Genomic DNA, 17029 nt, shown 5'->3' on the forward strand with positions numbered 1-17029 from the left:
CGACTAAGGTTTGGCTTTTAATTCGTACCATTAGGTAGGTACTTTCCTATACATATAATAATAATTTATAACTTATTTATAGATATAATGTATAATAATACGACGTTACATTATTTGCATGCATGAATAATTTTATTAATCAAATTTTAATATTCAGTCAAAAAATTAAAATTCATAATCGTAAATTATAATTTATAATAAAGTAGGTATGTAATGCGTCTTGATTTTCGTCAAACAAAAAAATAACACGTTATTATTTTTAATACATTTTACGTACTTATTATTATTACAATCCTTTCGTCGCGGCTGTGTTTATTTAACTCGGTAATAAGGTTTCGTTGTGACCCTCGTAGATAGGTACTGGGTAGCAGGACGTATTATAATATGCGATATTCAGATAGTAATAATGTTGCTGTGCAATGTATAATATGTTGTACCATGTAATATAATGATGGTCGATTGCGTATTTATTTTTAAACAAAATACATACCGCTTATTCGTTATTATACTAACTTATATAATACATTCACTTGGTATATATACCTGCTACTACCTACCAACATATTATAATTTATAATGCGTTATTTTTTATGTTCGTATAACATATTATTATCTTATAAATAACGCTCATCAATTAAAATTACATATGTACAAAAACACTAATTTAATTTCGTCCGATTATTATTTATAATAGATAAAGAATCGCCAAATAACACTCGTGCGCATATTATATTTTATTGTGTTCGGTAAAAACAAAGAGTGATAAAGATTTTATTGCTATTAACTTTCAAGTTTATAATAGGTATACATACATTATAAGTGCTTTTAATTACAATTTTTTAAATATTGCCAAATTTTCAGATTATTTACACGAGTTCATTCGTAGTAATGACATTAAAAAGTAATTATTCAACTCGCATTATGTGATAACGCTTCTTTTTTTCTTGCTGATGGTATTGTTTTGAACATTTTTAAGTAGGATAAATACATGTATATATGTATTTAAGATGAATGCTTTAAATACAAATAACATAATAGGTATATCCTTATCTTTATTTTTAAGTTTTATCTTAATTTTATATTCACAATAACATTATAAGTACCTACCAAAGTATTATTACTACTTATAATATTTATACATGATGTGTGACTATTACTTAAAATACGAATAAAAATTGCCGGAGACGTCTAAATTCTATACATGACATAATAGATACCTTCCTATGCATGTATAACAATTATATGAGTCAGGTATATTTTTATACGCTATGCCTAATACAACTGTTATTTGATTTTAATTATTTTGCCCATAAGTCTAAATCGTTTCTTAATAAAAATTTAATTACAGATAATTAATATTATTATTCAAGAAGACCGCTTTGACAGTTTGTTTTAAATTCGATCAAATAGATCAATTATGCTACTATTTGATTTGACATCATGTATAGTTTATCATCGTAAAGTTCAATAATAATTATAATATATGCATTGCGTATTTTAAGTTTTGACGATTACTATTTATACATCATATTACTTCAAGCACTCGTATTCGTGGATCTACAAATACTTACTTGGTAATATTATTGCATATAAAGTATAATTTCGAGAATTTCATTAAAAATGTAATTTAGTATAACGTTTTAACCACAAATTGACGCTATTTAACTATATAGTTTTATTCGATATTATTGTATATATTACGTATACACGTATATTGATGTTAATTAAAAATATTGCAACAAGTGCGTTAAATGTGTATACAAAAAAAAAAAATATTCTATTAACTCACGTGTTTATACCTAGGTACACACACACACACACACACACACATACGAAATATTGTTTCCATTTATTTTTATATCCACGCTAAATTCTCGTTATTATTTATTCATATACGCTCGTGTTTTATTATATGTACCCGGTATTCGGTCGAATTTATACATCACGAAGGAGACGACGACGACGACGATATTTGTGTAGGTCTAAAACGCGTCGACGACGCCATAAAAACTCGACGCGCGGCGGGTTTTCTATTCTAATATAAATATAAGTATTAAGTATTTCTATATGTCGGCAGTTTTTTTTATTTTTTTTACTACTCGCACCTCATACGTCTCTACGCCCACCCAACGGGGGTGCGTCTTTATAATATACACGTTCGACTTGTCAGAATTAAACACTGTACGTATATATATACCTACCTAACAACTTGCGTATACTAGGAACGCTGCAGATTTGTGCAGTATATACATACAGCACATATCTTCTACGCCTATAATAATAATATATGCTTTATAAACTACCACACATATATTATTATTATTATAATACGCCATGCAACCTACCCCACACGCGAGTCTATTCATCTCTCATAGCTGCGGTGCGCGAGCGCGCTCAAACTATATAGTATATTATATATGTGCGCGTACGAGGGGGCCTTCTCTGCTTCACCTCTTGATAAGCAATTTCGCCTTCTCTCGGTATATATATATATTATTTTTTTCACAATTAACTACGTGACTAAAATTGTTTTTTCTCTCCCCCTTCACTTTATAATATATATATATTTTTACAGCGATTCCGGGCTCGCCTATACTTACTATACACACACACACATATAGATATATGTAGACACCTACACACCGCGTAATATGAAATCGCATTGCCACCGGTATGTTATATATATATATACTGCCTTGCCGCGGTCGTGGCTGCTGTTTTTGCTACGAAACGATTATCGAAACGTTTCGCCATGTAATCGCAAAACGGTCCAATTTTCCGCGTCCATATAATGCGAACGCGTTTGCGAGTACCAAATGGACTATTATATACACAATGTACGCGTGTGTATATATATATATATATATAATACGTTATGATGTGCAGCAGTAAAAGCCAATACGCGTTATAAAAGCATATAATATATTGTTTGTATATTATATTATATAGCGCAGACGACGACGTGCGTGTAAGGCTTCAACACCGCGACGATAGCCTTAACGTCGCATTATATGTATAGTTTTTTTTCTTTTTCTGCGAGTTTATAACTCGAAAATACAAAACCGACGACTTACCGATTTCAAACGAGAGCGTATATATTATAAATCATTATAATTTACCTGCCTATACTGTATGATACGTCCCAAACAGATCTCCGAACTATATATTTTGTATATTAGACACGCGACGATATTATAATAATCACATTATTGTTGTACATATGGCGAATTCGAAATTTTCTACGTCGTCGGCAAATATTGTTGAACACACACTCACACATGCACTCGGGGGAGTTTCGTTGATGTTTCGCCAAACCCTCAGATGTATGCGTATAATATTCGCCTATTCGTATATATTATGATGGTACGTTGCGGAGTACGGCAGCATCACGAGAACGCGGCGGCGACGCTCTCTGCTAATAATATAATATAAAATATTATACATTAAAATAGGCATATGTGTGTGTGTGTGTTATTAAAATTTGCTACAGCGCGTTCCACGATATTATATGTATATATATACACACACATAATGTTATAATATCGCATGTGCGTATATTATATTATATATGATTACGTTGCTCATCTCTTTGTGTGTGCATCAAGTCCCCGACACACCACGCACGCACATATTTCACGGTCTGCAGGGCGATGAGGCGTACAATATATATTCTTTTTTTTTTTTTTAATGCCGGGCCTTGCCAATAAAAACGAAAAAATTGAGGACAAATATTTAATTGATCTATACCCGCATCAGCAAAATAACGCATAACACGCGCACGTATAATGTACCGCCGACGATGCACGTTTTTATATTATTATTATCATCATCACAGACCTTTACATTATATTATAATACACTGCGCGCAGGTACTTACCTATATAATATAGGTGTAGGAACGGTAGTAAAAATATTGTAAGGATCCACAGATGCTGGCATTTTTTTTGTTTAAACGCCGAATGGCGACGACCTTTACGGCTTTTGATTTGCATAATAATAATATATATATGAAGATGTAGGTATATGATATTGTCAAGTGCAGTTGTCGTTACTCGTATTGTACTATATATGTTACCTATACACGGCTACTGCACCTACCTACATATTATACTGCAAACGACCGTTCGCGGTATGCTATTACGTTTATATAGTTAAAGTAATAATTGCAATTACATCAATTTAGTATAATATAGGAACGCGTATGATGCAGCACACAAATTTCTATTATCGAAATGGTTACAATGATGCGATTTCAAAAATGAAAATTGCAGTTTTAAGAAGTGATTAGTAAACTTTCATTTGTGCAAGTAAATACGTATAGCTATATTGCGTCTATTCGCGTATAATTAAAAGAAAATATATTTTCTACTTGAAATCGATTTCAGTATACCTATTATTGAATTTGAATAATAGCTTTCCTATATAATTATGTCTGCAGTACGACTTCCATGCAAAGTCAACAATTTATTTATTATTGTTATGGACCGTGCGCGCGCGACGAGATCGATTTGGTTTTATAACCAAAACATTAATTGTAATATTGCGTTTGTTTTGTATAAACATGTGTAGGTACATACGGTACACCTACGCAATCGATTTGTATAGGTGAAAAAAGTCTATACCAAAAAAAATGATTTGGAAGTTATATTTAGAACACAAAAATGTACATATAGGCCAATAGATATAGGTACTGATAACTTTATATAATGTGTTAGAATATAGAAACTGCAGTATATATAGATACATACATGTCATGTTATGATAGTATGGTTGTTTTGGCGAGAGATAGACGTTTGCAATCGTAATAATATAGGATTACTATACAGATATAACCTAATATGCCGGCTTTTTTTTACTCGCTTCCTATATAGTCTCTCGGATGGAGGTCTATTGGGCTTTTGGACTTTCCCGCCCACAGAATATATGAGAGTATACCTATATATTATATATACTGAATGCAATCGCCTTATCCGACCGCACGTTATAATATATTATGTTGCAGCAGCACGTAATCGTGCAGTCGATCGAAGCAGAGTTTTCACAGTCAGAACTCCGAAGGTCTGAAACGAAACGATCGAAAAACGAGATTATACCATTATAATATACAGAGTGCGGTATACTGCACATAGTATGGGTATCTATATAATATGGACACGAGCATAAAGCGTATATTTTAAGTACCTACGCGTTTTCCATGTTCGTTTTAGGCGTTTTTAGTCGAACGGCGATTGTGTGTTCGGCGTTTGGCTTTTACATTAATCCTTGGCTGTCAATTGAACGCGACGTAAAAGAAAAAACCAGTTTTTTCCTCCTGTACACGCATATCACATACCTACCTATAATAATAATGCACCAAACGACACGCGTATTATATTATATTATGTTTTCCTCATTTTCTCGTATACGACGGCACTGTTGCCCGCGGTCCTTAGGACGTCGCTGCAGTCGCAGTGTAATATATTTATTGCAGTACTTCGGCTTTTATATTATAGGTATATACCTACGCATCAGGTACCTCCCGTTTACTTTGAACGTGCAGTTATTATATACGTATAGTATCTATTACTGCAGCACTGCAGTTGTTTCGACTCGCGGGGGAGGGGAACCTTCCAATCCGATTCTATTTGGGGTCACCAAAGTCGCGGTATATATACCTAGGTACATGAGATGATGTATGCCTACACAATAATACGTATCTATATATAAAAAATGTACACACACACATATATAAGTAGGTACCTAGCAGGTAACTTGCACAAATATAGACAAACACACACACACTTTTATATAATATATTATTTTCAAACGCCGCCTTGGCCGAAACAGGTAAATACAGGTACTCACACACATAGGTAGGTATATAACATGCGCGTATATATAGGCTCGAATCGGATTTGACCAATCGATGGCGAACCGGTCTACGCTAAACGACAAACGCACCGCCTCATTTTCAAAATGGTCGTCGTCATGGTCCCGGTTTTCATGTACACACAATAATAATAGAAATAGTAATATTATTATGTTATATATATATATGTATATGTAGGCCTCGCGTATCTGCTCGCGAGCGCGTATCGCGCGCGCCGACGACGACGTCGTTCATTCCGCCGCGGCGCCGCCACCGCCGAGTTTTTTAATTGAATATATCATTGTAAACGGAATGTCATCAATTCCTTTCTAATTTTTTTTTTTTTTTATACTTACCTACCACCTGTCTACCTCCCGAACGCGCGCGATTTAGATGGCTGCGACTACGATATGGCACACGTATATAATAGTATATAGATATCTAATTTAATATAAAATATAGGTATATGTGTACAGGTGATATTATTATGTACGCCTATTATATGTACGGCAGGCAATATCGCAGTGTTAACTGCAGCGCCATCGTCGAGAAGACGGTGGGCAGGGTATATGTACAATAATTGACCGACATTCGACGATCACACGACACGCCTATATTATCGCGGTGTATAGTTTTTCCCGTATACCCGAGTTAAGTAAAATATTACTAAAACACAATATATATCGTATTTATATAATATACCTATGTATATATCTATATATAGTTATATGAAGACGACGAGACGATCCGTTCGCAGACAAACCACTCGTAACTATATACGTGTAATGATGTATCTGTACATGTTTAGGTACTCGTATACATTATTTGAGTTAGAAATATAATATAATATTGTATACCTATTATAATACCTATGTATAGATATGCGTTGAATAATCCGTCACCGTATCTACCAAAAAACATGTTCATAAACGAGTGTTTTTTACCGATATATTTTCGTCGCCTGAGCGTTATATAATATATTGTTCTGTAGGCGTTCCTATTTGGTAGGTATATACGCGTTTTACTAATATATTATATACTAAATAACATTATTGTAAACGAATACCGTCGGGCGGGCGGTCGTGTGATGTTCATCCAGAGCTGCTGTAGAACTACGTTTTATATGTATATAAATAACGACTATAAAATATTATTATACATCATCGAGTTATATTATAGGTATGTTCTATAATAAAACCTAAAATATCGGCGATTTTTTTAAATTCGTAATTCGTATATTATGATGACTACCTATATAATAAATAGGAATCTGACCAAATAGATTGGTATGTGTAAAATTAATATGTATTTTTTATTATTTTTGATTTTACGAACAAATATTTATTTATTTTTAAACGTGGTTTAACTTTAAATCGAGTATAATATACTCTCATATAATAAGTAAACGCATTTGGCTCGACCAATTTTATCACCTGTCGCAGCTGAACCTGTAGTAACAAATTATTTTCCTCGTTATTTTTTTATTGAACAATTCGTATAATAACATTTAAAAATTTAATTTATACACGTAGTATAATGTCATTAGGTATAGGTATATTATAATATATTGATTGTAATATAAATTTAACACAGTAGAAGAATAAAAAAATAATTATGCTATTGCAATAATATTATATACATACATATAATATCTATGTATATAGTTATAACTATATTATGTTTTTATATAATGATCTAAACCGAAATATTGTTATAATTTAAAACTCATTGCAGTATTAATACGATGATGTCCAATCTGATTAAATATATAAGGTAACATATTGTATATTATACCTACCTGGAAAATTTGATCGCATTTGAGGAACGCTAACTTTCACCTTTTTATAAATTCATATCGGATTAATTTATAGTGTAATTTAATAATTCTTATTTTTAATGAATGCTCATATACTCCAATTTATTATATACAAGTCAGACACACGCATATGTCACATTAAACATATAATAATATCTATGTATATAGGTTATATTAGGTAATAATATATAAAATATATAATCAATAATAGAAACATCTAAAATTATATTGTCTTGAAACTATAAAGGTGCAATGGATGATGTAGAATATAATATATTTAAGTATATATACTCTTATTATTTCTCGTATGTAAAATACAATTGGCTACGATGCATCCTTGGAGTTTCTGGCGATGTGCTTAATTATATACATTTGGTGCTGTAGTCTGATATTTGTTTTGAAGTTTATATATAACTAACTTATACATACCTATATAGTTAAATTGCATTAATTTATTTTCTTGTAAGTAGTATATGGTAACGTAACATACGCCGCGTATGATATTTCTTGCTTATACTTGTTTAAATATATTACATACAAATTTTGACTATTTAGAAAGTGGCGTCTCTCTCCTTCACACACACACACACACACACACACACATCGCGAAAATAAGAAATTTAATTTAAAAGAGTATAAAAAATCATAAACTCAAATTTATTACGCAAATTATGATAGAATGCGTTTAATCTCGAGTGGAAATATTAAAAAAAAAAAATACTTCTTTTCAAAGATAATACTTTAATTATAATAACATATCTTTGCAGCATTTCGTCGATCAGAATATAATCTGAAATAACGCTGAAAATTATACGATTTAATAATCTGCGTGAGATAAGACTAAAAATTTAAATCATTATCATATACCTATGTTCTGTAATCGTGTATTCATGATATACGCATGTTATATATTGTTATACATGTACAGTTACCAGAGATATTAGATAGTATAGATAGGACATTTTATGCTACTCTATATATTGTTGAATTTTCCTGTATTATATTATGCTTGTAATGTAATATAGTGAGATATTTACATTTAATCAGATAATAATATATAATAGCCGGTACTAAAAAAATTATAATCCATTCAACGTCTTTGAAAGTAGACGTTGAAATATGGTCGATAAGCAGGTGTATTTAGCAATAGGATAAGCATAGGTAGGTATATTGGATTAGAACGACCAAACAGAATCGTATAAGTATCGCAGAACCTAGAAAAAAATTGCGATATCACATAACGGCTATATATTTTGCAGTTATTGCTATTAATTTAATATAATATTATGTTAATAAAGTCGGTACTATATAATATATATTATAATTGTCTATAATATTAGACCTTATACAGTTTCTCTAAAATAAAAAATCGTAGTCATACAATTTTGTTTGTTTTGACTAATTATTATTATTATTATTATAGATAAAACAAAATTTTTTCGTCGTATACTATTATCATTTGTGTTATATTATACATATATGTATATAATGTACAATCGGAAATAGAATTTATAGCGTTATATTAGATTATTTTTTTTATTTTTTTTTTTGTATAAGTGAATACAGAAAATTCGTGGACCAAATCAGTCGAAAACCATGAAATCGTACACTGAATATACGTATAATATAAAACATATATAATATTATGACGTGCAGAGCTGTGTGCGTGTGTGCTGTTACAGTGCATATAGGTACACAATATACATATCTGGTGTCTAAATATTATATAGGTCGTGTATAACGAACAGTGCAGTATTACAATTTCGTATGTGCGCTCCGATTTTATTTCTGGAAATTCTAGTTTGTCGCTGCCGAGCTCATATTATTATAATATATTATATGCATATTTTAATGCAATACACTTTTCGTTGCACACGATACGCAGACCGCCATCGTCGTTTATTATAATATTTATAATTTACGGTGTTATAATTATTATATTACCGTGCAGGCTATATTATCTATTGTGAGTACCTAACTGCAACGTCAACGTTCTTTATGTGTTCACAGGATTGGAAAGGATCGCTGAAGAGTTAATGGGAAGAAGAAAATGGCACCAGTATCAAGACATTTTGGCGAAAAATTATTTACTGGAAGAAGAATTGATGGATCGGAGAGAATGGGTTCCCGTCAAAACGTGTAATTCGTGTGATGTGAACACAGACCTGAGTATAGCGGATCACTCACCTGCAGAACTGGTAAATAACGCAAATTCATAGATAGGTACTTATTGATATTATATTAATTATCTTATTATATGATGTCGGACAATTGCGATTTTTTAAATTTAGACTATTGGAGAAAGGCAGTCAATTAACTATATTGTACTTATATAGGAATAATGATTTTATTTTATCGATAAACGTTCGTTCTTAACGTCTGCACAATCGGTATTTAAAAGCATTACCATACATATGAGATTGAATATACGCGTAGTTTGCTATATTACAAGTAGTTAAATAGTTTTAGTAAAAATTTTACAACTAAAGATACCTACAATGCACGAAAAAAAATTGTTTGTTCTAATTAGTAACAATAAATATAGGATTAAAGTATATACCAAACTAAGTTTGTGTGCAGTATATAATATTATTTGTCGTCAGTTTTCAGTGTCATATAATAATAATATATGTGTATGTCTTGTTGTAATCAAGGTCATGATAGGCGTTTATTCTTTGTTTTGGTTTCTATGTGACTGGTTGTAAAATCAGACTCCTTTGGATGTTTTGAGTTTTATATAAATATTTTTAAACTGGATTTTAGTCCAAACGTAAAACAACAAATGGGGGGGGGGAGATATGCCCATATCATTATATAGATTTGCCTAACCTTCGTAAACTGAACGGGAACAAATTTTAATATTTGTAAAAATGCCGAACGAAAACCATATAAACATATAATATGCTTAGATACGATCGACATAATAGTTATAATTTTCTTATTATTTAGATTAAATTTACATACCTATAAATATTTTAAATAATGTTACATGAACTGTAATTTATTATTAAGTACCTACCTATATAATTATTTAGCTGTACCAAAATTGGCAATAATTGGCGTTAGAAATAACGAAAGCAATACTCAGCGCACTGCAGCACTTTTTACTTAAATATTTAATAACCACGTTAAGCAAGTATTTAAATAAGTTTAATAAATATTAATGCATTTTTATTCATTATTTTAAACCAGTGTCTATTGATCATAGTCTTTTGACACTTCAATGTTTACCTTCTTAACTAGCAAATGTAAACGTATATCTGTTAGCAATGACTACTCATAAATTATTGATTTAAAATGGTGTAGATGTATAAATTTATTATACTTATACTATGGTTCGACTATAATATGTGCTGTAGTACGTACAACTATTTATTACCAATAAGATTTAAAAATGAGCAGAAGTGGCTATAAATTTGTATATAAGTAATTTATTTTCAAAAATATTTGACATACAATTTATTTTACCAAATAATAGGTTATAATAATATTATGATATTTTTCTCCGTTTTCGTTTTAGAATTATTATAGGTATCTATGCTATAGGTACATCCTATAGAATTATAGTTTCAAGTGTTATTCATTTTCCCAAAATGTTTATATACAGTTATTCGTCTATATGCAGTGTATAAATCATATTAACCGATCGTTTTAATTTCTATTTAGACACCCTTTGATATGCTTTTGCTCTGACGTAAATCTATATAGGGAACACAACACTAATACGGCGTAAAATACACAGTTTATTATGTAACACATTGTATACCTATAGCTATACGAGTACAACAATTTAGTGCGTAATTTAAACTATTTTATGTGTGTGTGTGTGTACAACAGTTAAATGCTATACCCAATTTTTAATTCATCTTCGTAATTAAGAACAACGTCTATCACGAGCCGCTTTGCTATGTATTATAACATTATACTATTATTATTGTTGTCGTATAATATAACTGCAGCGCGCGGAAGCTCGCGAAGTTTTTCAGTGGGACATTTACCTTTTAAATGACTGCAGTCCACACATAATATTATGTGTGTATATACATATATACGATCGAGTGCACTTGTCATCGTTTCCAAATGACCTACATTTCGCGCGGTCGTCATATACGCGTATATAGGTACCATTTTATTCATTTGTTTTTAACCTCTGATAGGAGGTTAGGTGCTCCCGAGAAATTATTATTATTCATGGTCGTTTTTTTTTTTTCTTGTTGTTTTTTTATTCATAAATCGTAAAACACCGGAATATAATGTGTAACAAAAGAAAACGTTTCGCGGTCTTTTTATTCGCATAAATTGTGGTAGGTATATACCTATTATAATATCTAAAGCGTGTTCCGACAATCGGATATCGTGTTAAAGAAAAATCACGCGTTCATTCGTTCGGTTCGTATATTATCTAAAATAAAACAACGAGCGTTTGCATTGCACGTTTGTAGTGTTGTAAACACTAAATAAATACAAAACGCAAGTACAGTTTATTGAACGACCGCCTCGACCGTAATAATAATAATATATAATAAATTATTATACATATATATACCTAACTACAGACGCTATGAATCGTGGATGTAGCAGACTGAACAGTGCGGGTACAACAATAATAACACAAATAAAGCGAATTATACCTACTGAAAATAATTACAAAAACATATTATACAAATTACGAGTTATTGTCGAGTATATATTTATGTATTATACACATAACAATATGTAAGTACGTACCTTTGCTCCTCTTTTTAGAGTATTATTATTATTATTGCCTCGATATCGCTTACGATTTTATTAAATATTATACGCTGCAGTAGGATGCAGTAAGCTCAACCCAATTAAATCACGACAAACACTGTCAAACTCTATAAGCTATATAGAGTGTCTGATGTATGTTTATATTTTTAAAATTTATTGACGATCGCGTTGAGTTTTATTATTGTTATTGTTATGAGACATTATTATTTTGTTAGGTGTATTGCAGGCTATTATAATATAATATAGGACTTTACTGCTAAAAAGTCTATTATAATTATTATATGTTCAACATTATCTAATGCATTCGATCCATTCGTTGTGAGTAATTTAATTTGAGTTTAATGCACAAATATATTGTTCATATTATAATAATATAATATATATCATATATGTATTTATATAAATTATGTTTCGGCATGACGTTAATATAGAGATCGTAATGCACATTTTATATGATGACATTATAACAACGTATTATTTGGTTCGTATTAATAATATTAATAAACTTTATAAGTATTCAATTAATAAACTTATTTGGATGATCGAAAATCACCGAGCCGTAACTATTAACTTATACGTATTATATCGACAAGTATATATACAACTGCAGCAGTGAATAATCTAAAAGAAACACGGTGTACTTCAATTTATTATCAATATATAATTATTAATTAATTTAAATATGTATACACTTTAATATTAAATTCAATACTGTACTAAATATGCCAATGATTTTAATCATAACGTGTCAAAAGCGAAAGTATTGAAAATATAATTATTATGTATGTATAAAAATTATGAAAATTGCAATTATTAAGGAAAACATTATAATTAATGCGTAATATTAAAGTGAATAGGTAGTACTACGGTGTGTACTTCAACCCATAATATAATTATTCTTACCTGTATAATAATCTACTTATTAATTATTATATTACTTATGTGATGTATTATATTATATACAAGTACGGGCTTTGCTTAAAATTCGTGTAATATCTACATCGTGTTAAGTATGTATAGCTGTATAATATACTTAATAATTTCCTATAAATAACATACTTCAGTATTAATCGGCTGAGCATATTTTTATAATTAGACATACGTATATTGCAAAAGAAATACATGTACTATATTTTAATCGTTTTAATAAAACTACTGAAAAATATTTAATTTAAAACTATATAATAATGTATTAAAACCGGTAAACCTTTTCATTCGTTTTTCAACTATCAGTATTTCAATTTTTATCATGTTTTATAAATCTTTGATTAAATAGTATAAACGCGAATAATTTATAAAATATTTAAGAGATGTATGCCATTACATCTTATACTTTTAATTAAGCATAATCAATGATAGAATATTTAGCAAAATAATGTTGTTTTTTTATTTTTTTTTTTCAATACAATAATTTGATAGATACTGCACCGTCATAATTGCGCAAGTCATCAAAGAAAAAACCGATTTGAAATTTCAAGAATTTTTTTATTATCGAGATTTATTTCTATATCATGTTACATTCATTTTACTATTTCAAGAATATAAATTGATTTATAATACAATTATTGCTAAATAATTACTTTTGGAGAGCACATACAAATACAATTATAGACTTTATTAGGATTCAAATATACTATTTCAACAAAAATTGTGTACCTACCTATATATAAGTTGTAAAATAGTGTAATTTCTATTATACTTAATATTTGAATAAAAAAATTAAAACTGATTAAATTGTTGTGTAATGTGTAATATACGTATGATCTCGTTTTATCGGCATAAATTATTATTTTCGAGAACACTATATATATATATTTCTAATTATCACAGAAAAGTTTCGCACCGATGCAACTGGATCAGAGGATGCAGCAGGGTCCTTCGAGTTCATCGGCATTTTTATTTGTCGATTTTAATGTGCAGATATAGGAATTCGTCGTGTAAAATATTTTATACTCTAAACTTTTGACCGTATCACTACTGAGGTGTTTCGTGACTCGTTGGAAAAGTTTCGCTTGTTTCGCTATAATATTATTTATCCCTGAAACAATATACTATTATTATCTCGATAGTATGGTAGGTATGCTTGCATCTGATCGCCCGATTTGGCGTTTCCTATAATAGTATAATATATTTATACGGTTTTGTGGTATTATTATTATTATTATCGTTATTGTTTCACGTACGTACCGCGTGATGCGAAGTCATTTATGTAAAATAATATATTATAATCGATTCGTTTTATCACGATAAAAACCAATCGCCGAGCAGTTTCACCGGATTCATTTTAGATTCTTATCACATGCGGCGAAGGTCTATACAGCAAAAGCTGTCTAATTTTTTTTTTTTTTTTGTAATGCCTTCAGCGTTATATGTATCCTAGGAATTTTGTAGTCCCACAAAGAGGTATTGCTTTCCCGGAGAATTTAAACTTCCTCAACCCCTCGGTATTTATGTTAGGAATTTTGAGCCTGTAGGGGTAAAATAATATCCTAATTATAGGAAAATTTCAGTGCATCATTGCAGGATCCGAGGTGTAATGCATTCCTCGTTACGATAGTTCTTGAAAATCTGTGCCAGACGACACGAACGGTAGATATATAATACTGTAAAATACGTTGCAATCCATGTGCCTATAATGTTCATAAAACATTATTTTAATCTTCCCACACGAAAAATGTAACTCTTTTTGACGCCCATATAATCGATAGTGTAAAGCAAGTATTCAGGTATTCTCCAAACTGTTTCATCCCACTGTGACTAGATCTCTGTATAATATTTTATGTCGACGGCTACCAAATTGTTATAGTGATGAAAAATAGAATATCTGTATATTTATTAATCGTTTAAACAATCGCAACTCCGTAATGGCAATCATTATCGTTACTATATTGTCGATAATAATTAGTTTTCCCCTTTTGTACTGCGGCCTCTTTGACCAAAACTCCCCGATCATCGCAGTTTGAATATCTAGTCTAAGTAAATAATTGTTTAAAGCATATAAATACTGCAAATCAATTAAATTAAAAGGGCGCTGCAGGTACGGTTTCTTTTTGCAAAACCGTACCCCAGCGCAATTCGAATATAATACAATAATATCAAGTATACCTAATATACGTGATATCGTTTACTTAAAAACTATATAATAATAATATACTTGCCGTGTTCGCAGGAGCCATCGTCTGAAACCGGAAGCTTGAGCGGCGGCAGTCGCAGCGCAGAGAGTCCGGAACCGGAACCGGGCAGGCGGGCGTCGTCCACACCGCCGACGGCGGCATCAGAGCCGTGTTGCGCCGATGACCGATCGCCGCCGCCACCTCCACTGCTGTTGCTGCCCAATCCCACGGCCGCCGCCGCCGCAGCCGCAATGGCCGCGGTCGCGTCACTGAACAACTCGTCGTCGTCGTCGTCCACCACGACGATGACACCGGCCGGCGGGCCACCGTCGCCCGGCGCGCTGGAGGCCGCGGCCGCCGGCCTGCCGAAATGGCTGTTGGCCGCCGCCACGCTGAGGCTCCAAGAGACGACGGCCGCCGCGGCGGCTGCAGCGGCTGCGGCCGCGGCCGCGACGTCGGCGGCCACCGGTCGCAAGTCACCGCCCCGTCACCATCAACAACAACAAAACCAGTCGCTCGACCAACCGCTCGACCTCAGCGCCAAGAGCAACAACAACAACAACAACAACAACAACAACAACGTAAGCGGTTCGGGCGGTTCGTCGTCCGCGTCGTCCACGCCGTCGTGCCCGAGCTCGTCGTCCACGCCGTCGGCCGAGCTGAAAAACGTGCCGGCCACCGTCGCCGCCACCGTAGCCATCAACCCGTTCACGTCAGATCTCATCGCCTCGGACATGGTGAACCAGCTGCGCGACCTGTTACCGAACACGTCCACGTTCCTACCGCACCCTGCAACGCTCAACGTGCCCATGGTGAACACCAACAACCGGAACATGTTTAAGTGAGTGACCGTGTGTTAACCTTAAAACTCGTATACCAAACCGTTGTATATATACATTATAATTATAATTATTACTCGCGTCATGTTTGGTACCACACTTCCGTAGGTCCACTATACTCGTGTAACATAATACAGCTTATAATATTTATATTAATATTATATTTCCGTCAATGGAGTAGACCGTCTTTGAGGTTCAAAATAATTTCAGCTGTATCGCATATTTCGCTCTTTTCCGTTTTCGATCGATTCGACAAGGCGTGTTTCGTTATATAATATTGTGATTTGCATCGACGAATTTACATGTATACTGATGAAAAAATATAATTTATTCTGGCCGGCAATTATCGTGCGGTTACATATTGCAATTATTTTCGTCGTTGTTGTTGTTAAACGGCACGCGGCCACACGCTGCAGTAGTTGTACGTAGGCGGTCTCGTATACATGTAAACGTGCGTACACTTTAAAAGTGATTTATGTCCGTAATAAGCACTTGTTTTGGTTTTACGAGTGCGTGAATGCGCGTACGTATTTAGTACATTGAGTTTGTGGCGTACAGATGTCCGGTTTCGTTGATGAGATGCATTTTTAAAATGTATATACGGCTGGTTTGTCTATTATTGTGCACGTTGCGCTCAAATCGAAACATAGGCCAAATTCCA

General features: G+C 32.3%; 1 protein-coding gene across 4 annotated transcripts in view; it reads left to right on the forward strand.

Annotated features, from left to right (window-relative positions):
• The window catches only part of LOC114128046 (mushroom body large-type Kenyon cell-specific protein 1-like), a 111409-nt gene that overhangs the window by 89524 nt on the left and 4856 nt on the right, over positions 1-17029 (forward strand). For all 4 annotated transcript variants that reach the window (XM_050202707.1, XM_050202705.1, XM_050202706.1 and 1 more), the window contains 2 exons: positions 9675-9862; positions 15586-16370. In XM_050202707.1, coding sequence (XP_050058664.1) covers positions 9701-9862; positions 15586-16370 — 947 coding nt within the window. In that variant the 5' untranslated portion in view covers positions 9675-9700. The remainder of the gene's footprint in view (positions 1-9674; positions 9863-15585; positions 16371-17029) is intronic.

The sequence above is a fragment of the Aphis gossypii genome, chromosome 3 (assembly GCF_020184175.1).
Source record: "Aphis gossypii isolate Hap1 chromosome 3, ASM2018417v2, whole genome shotgun sequence".
Taxonomy (NCBI): Eukaryota; Metazoa; Arthropoda; class Insecta; order Hemiptera; family Aphididae; genus Aphis; species Aphis gossypii.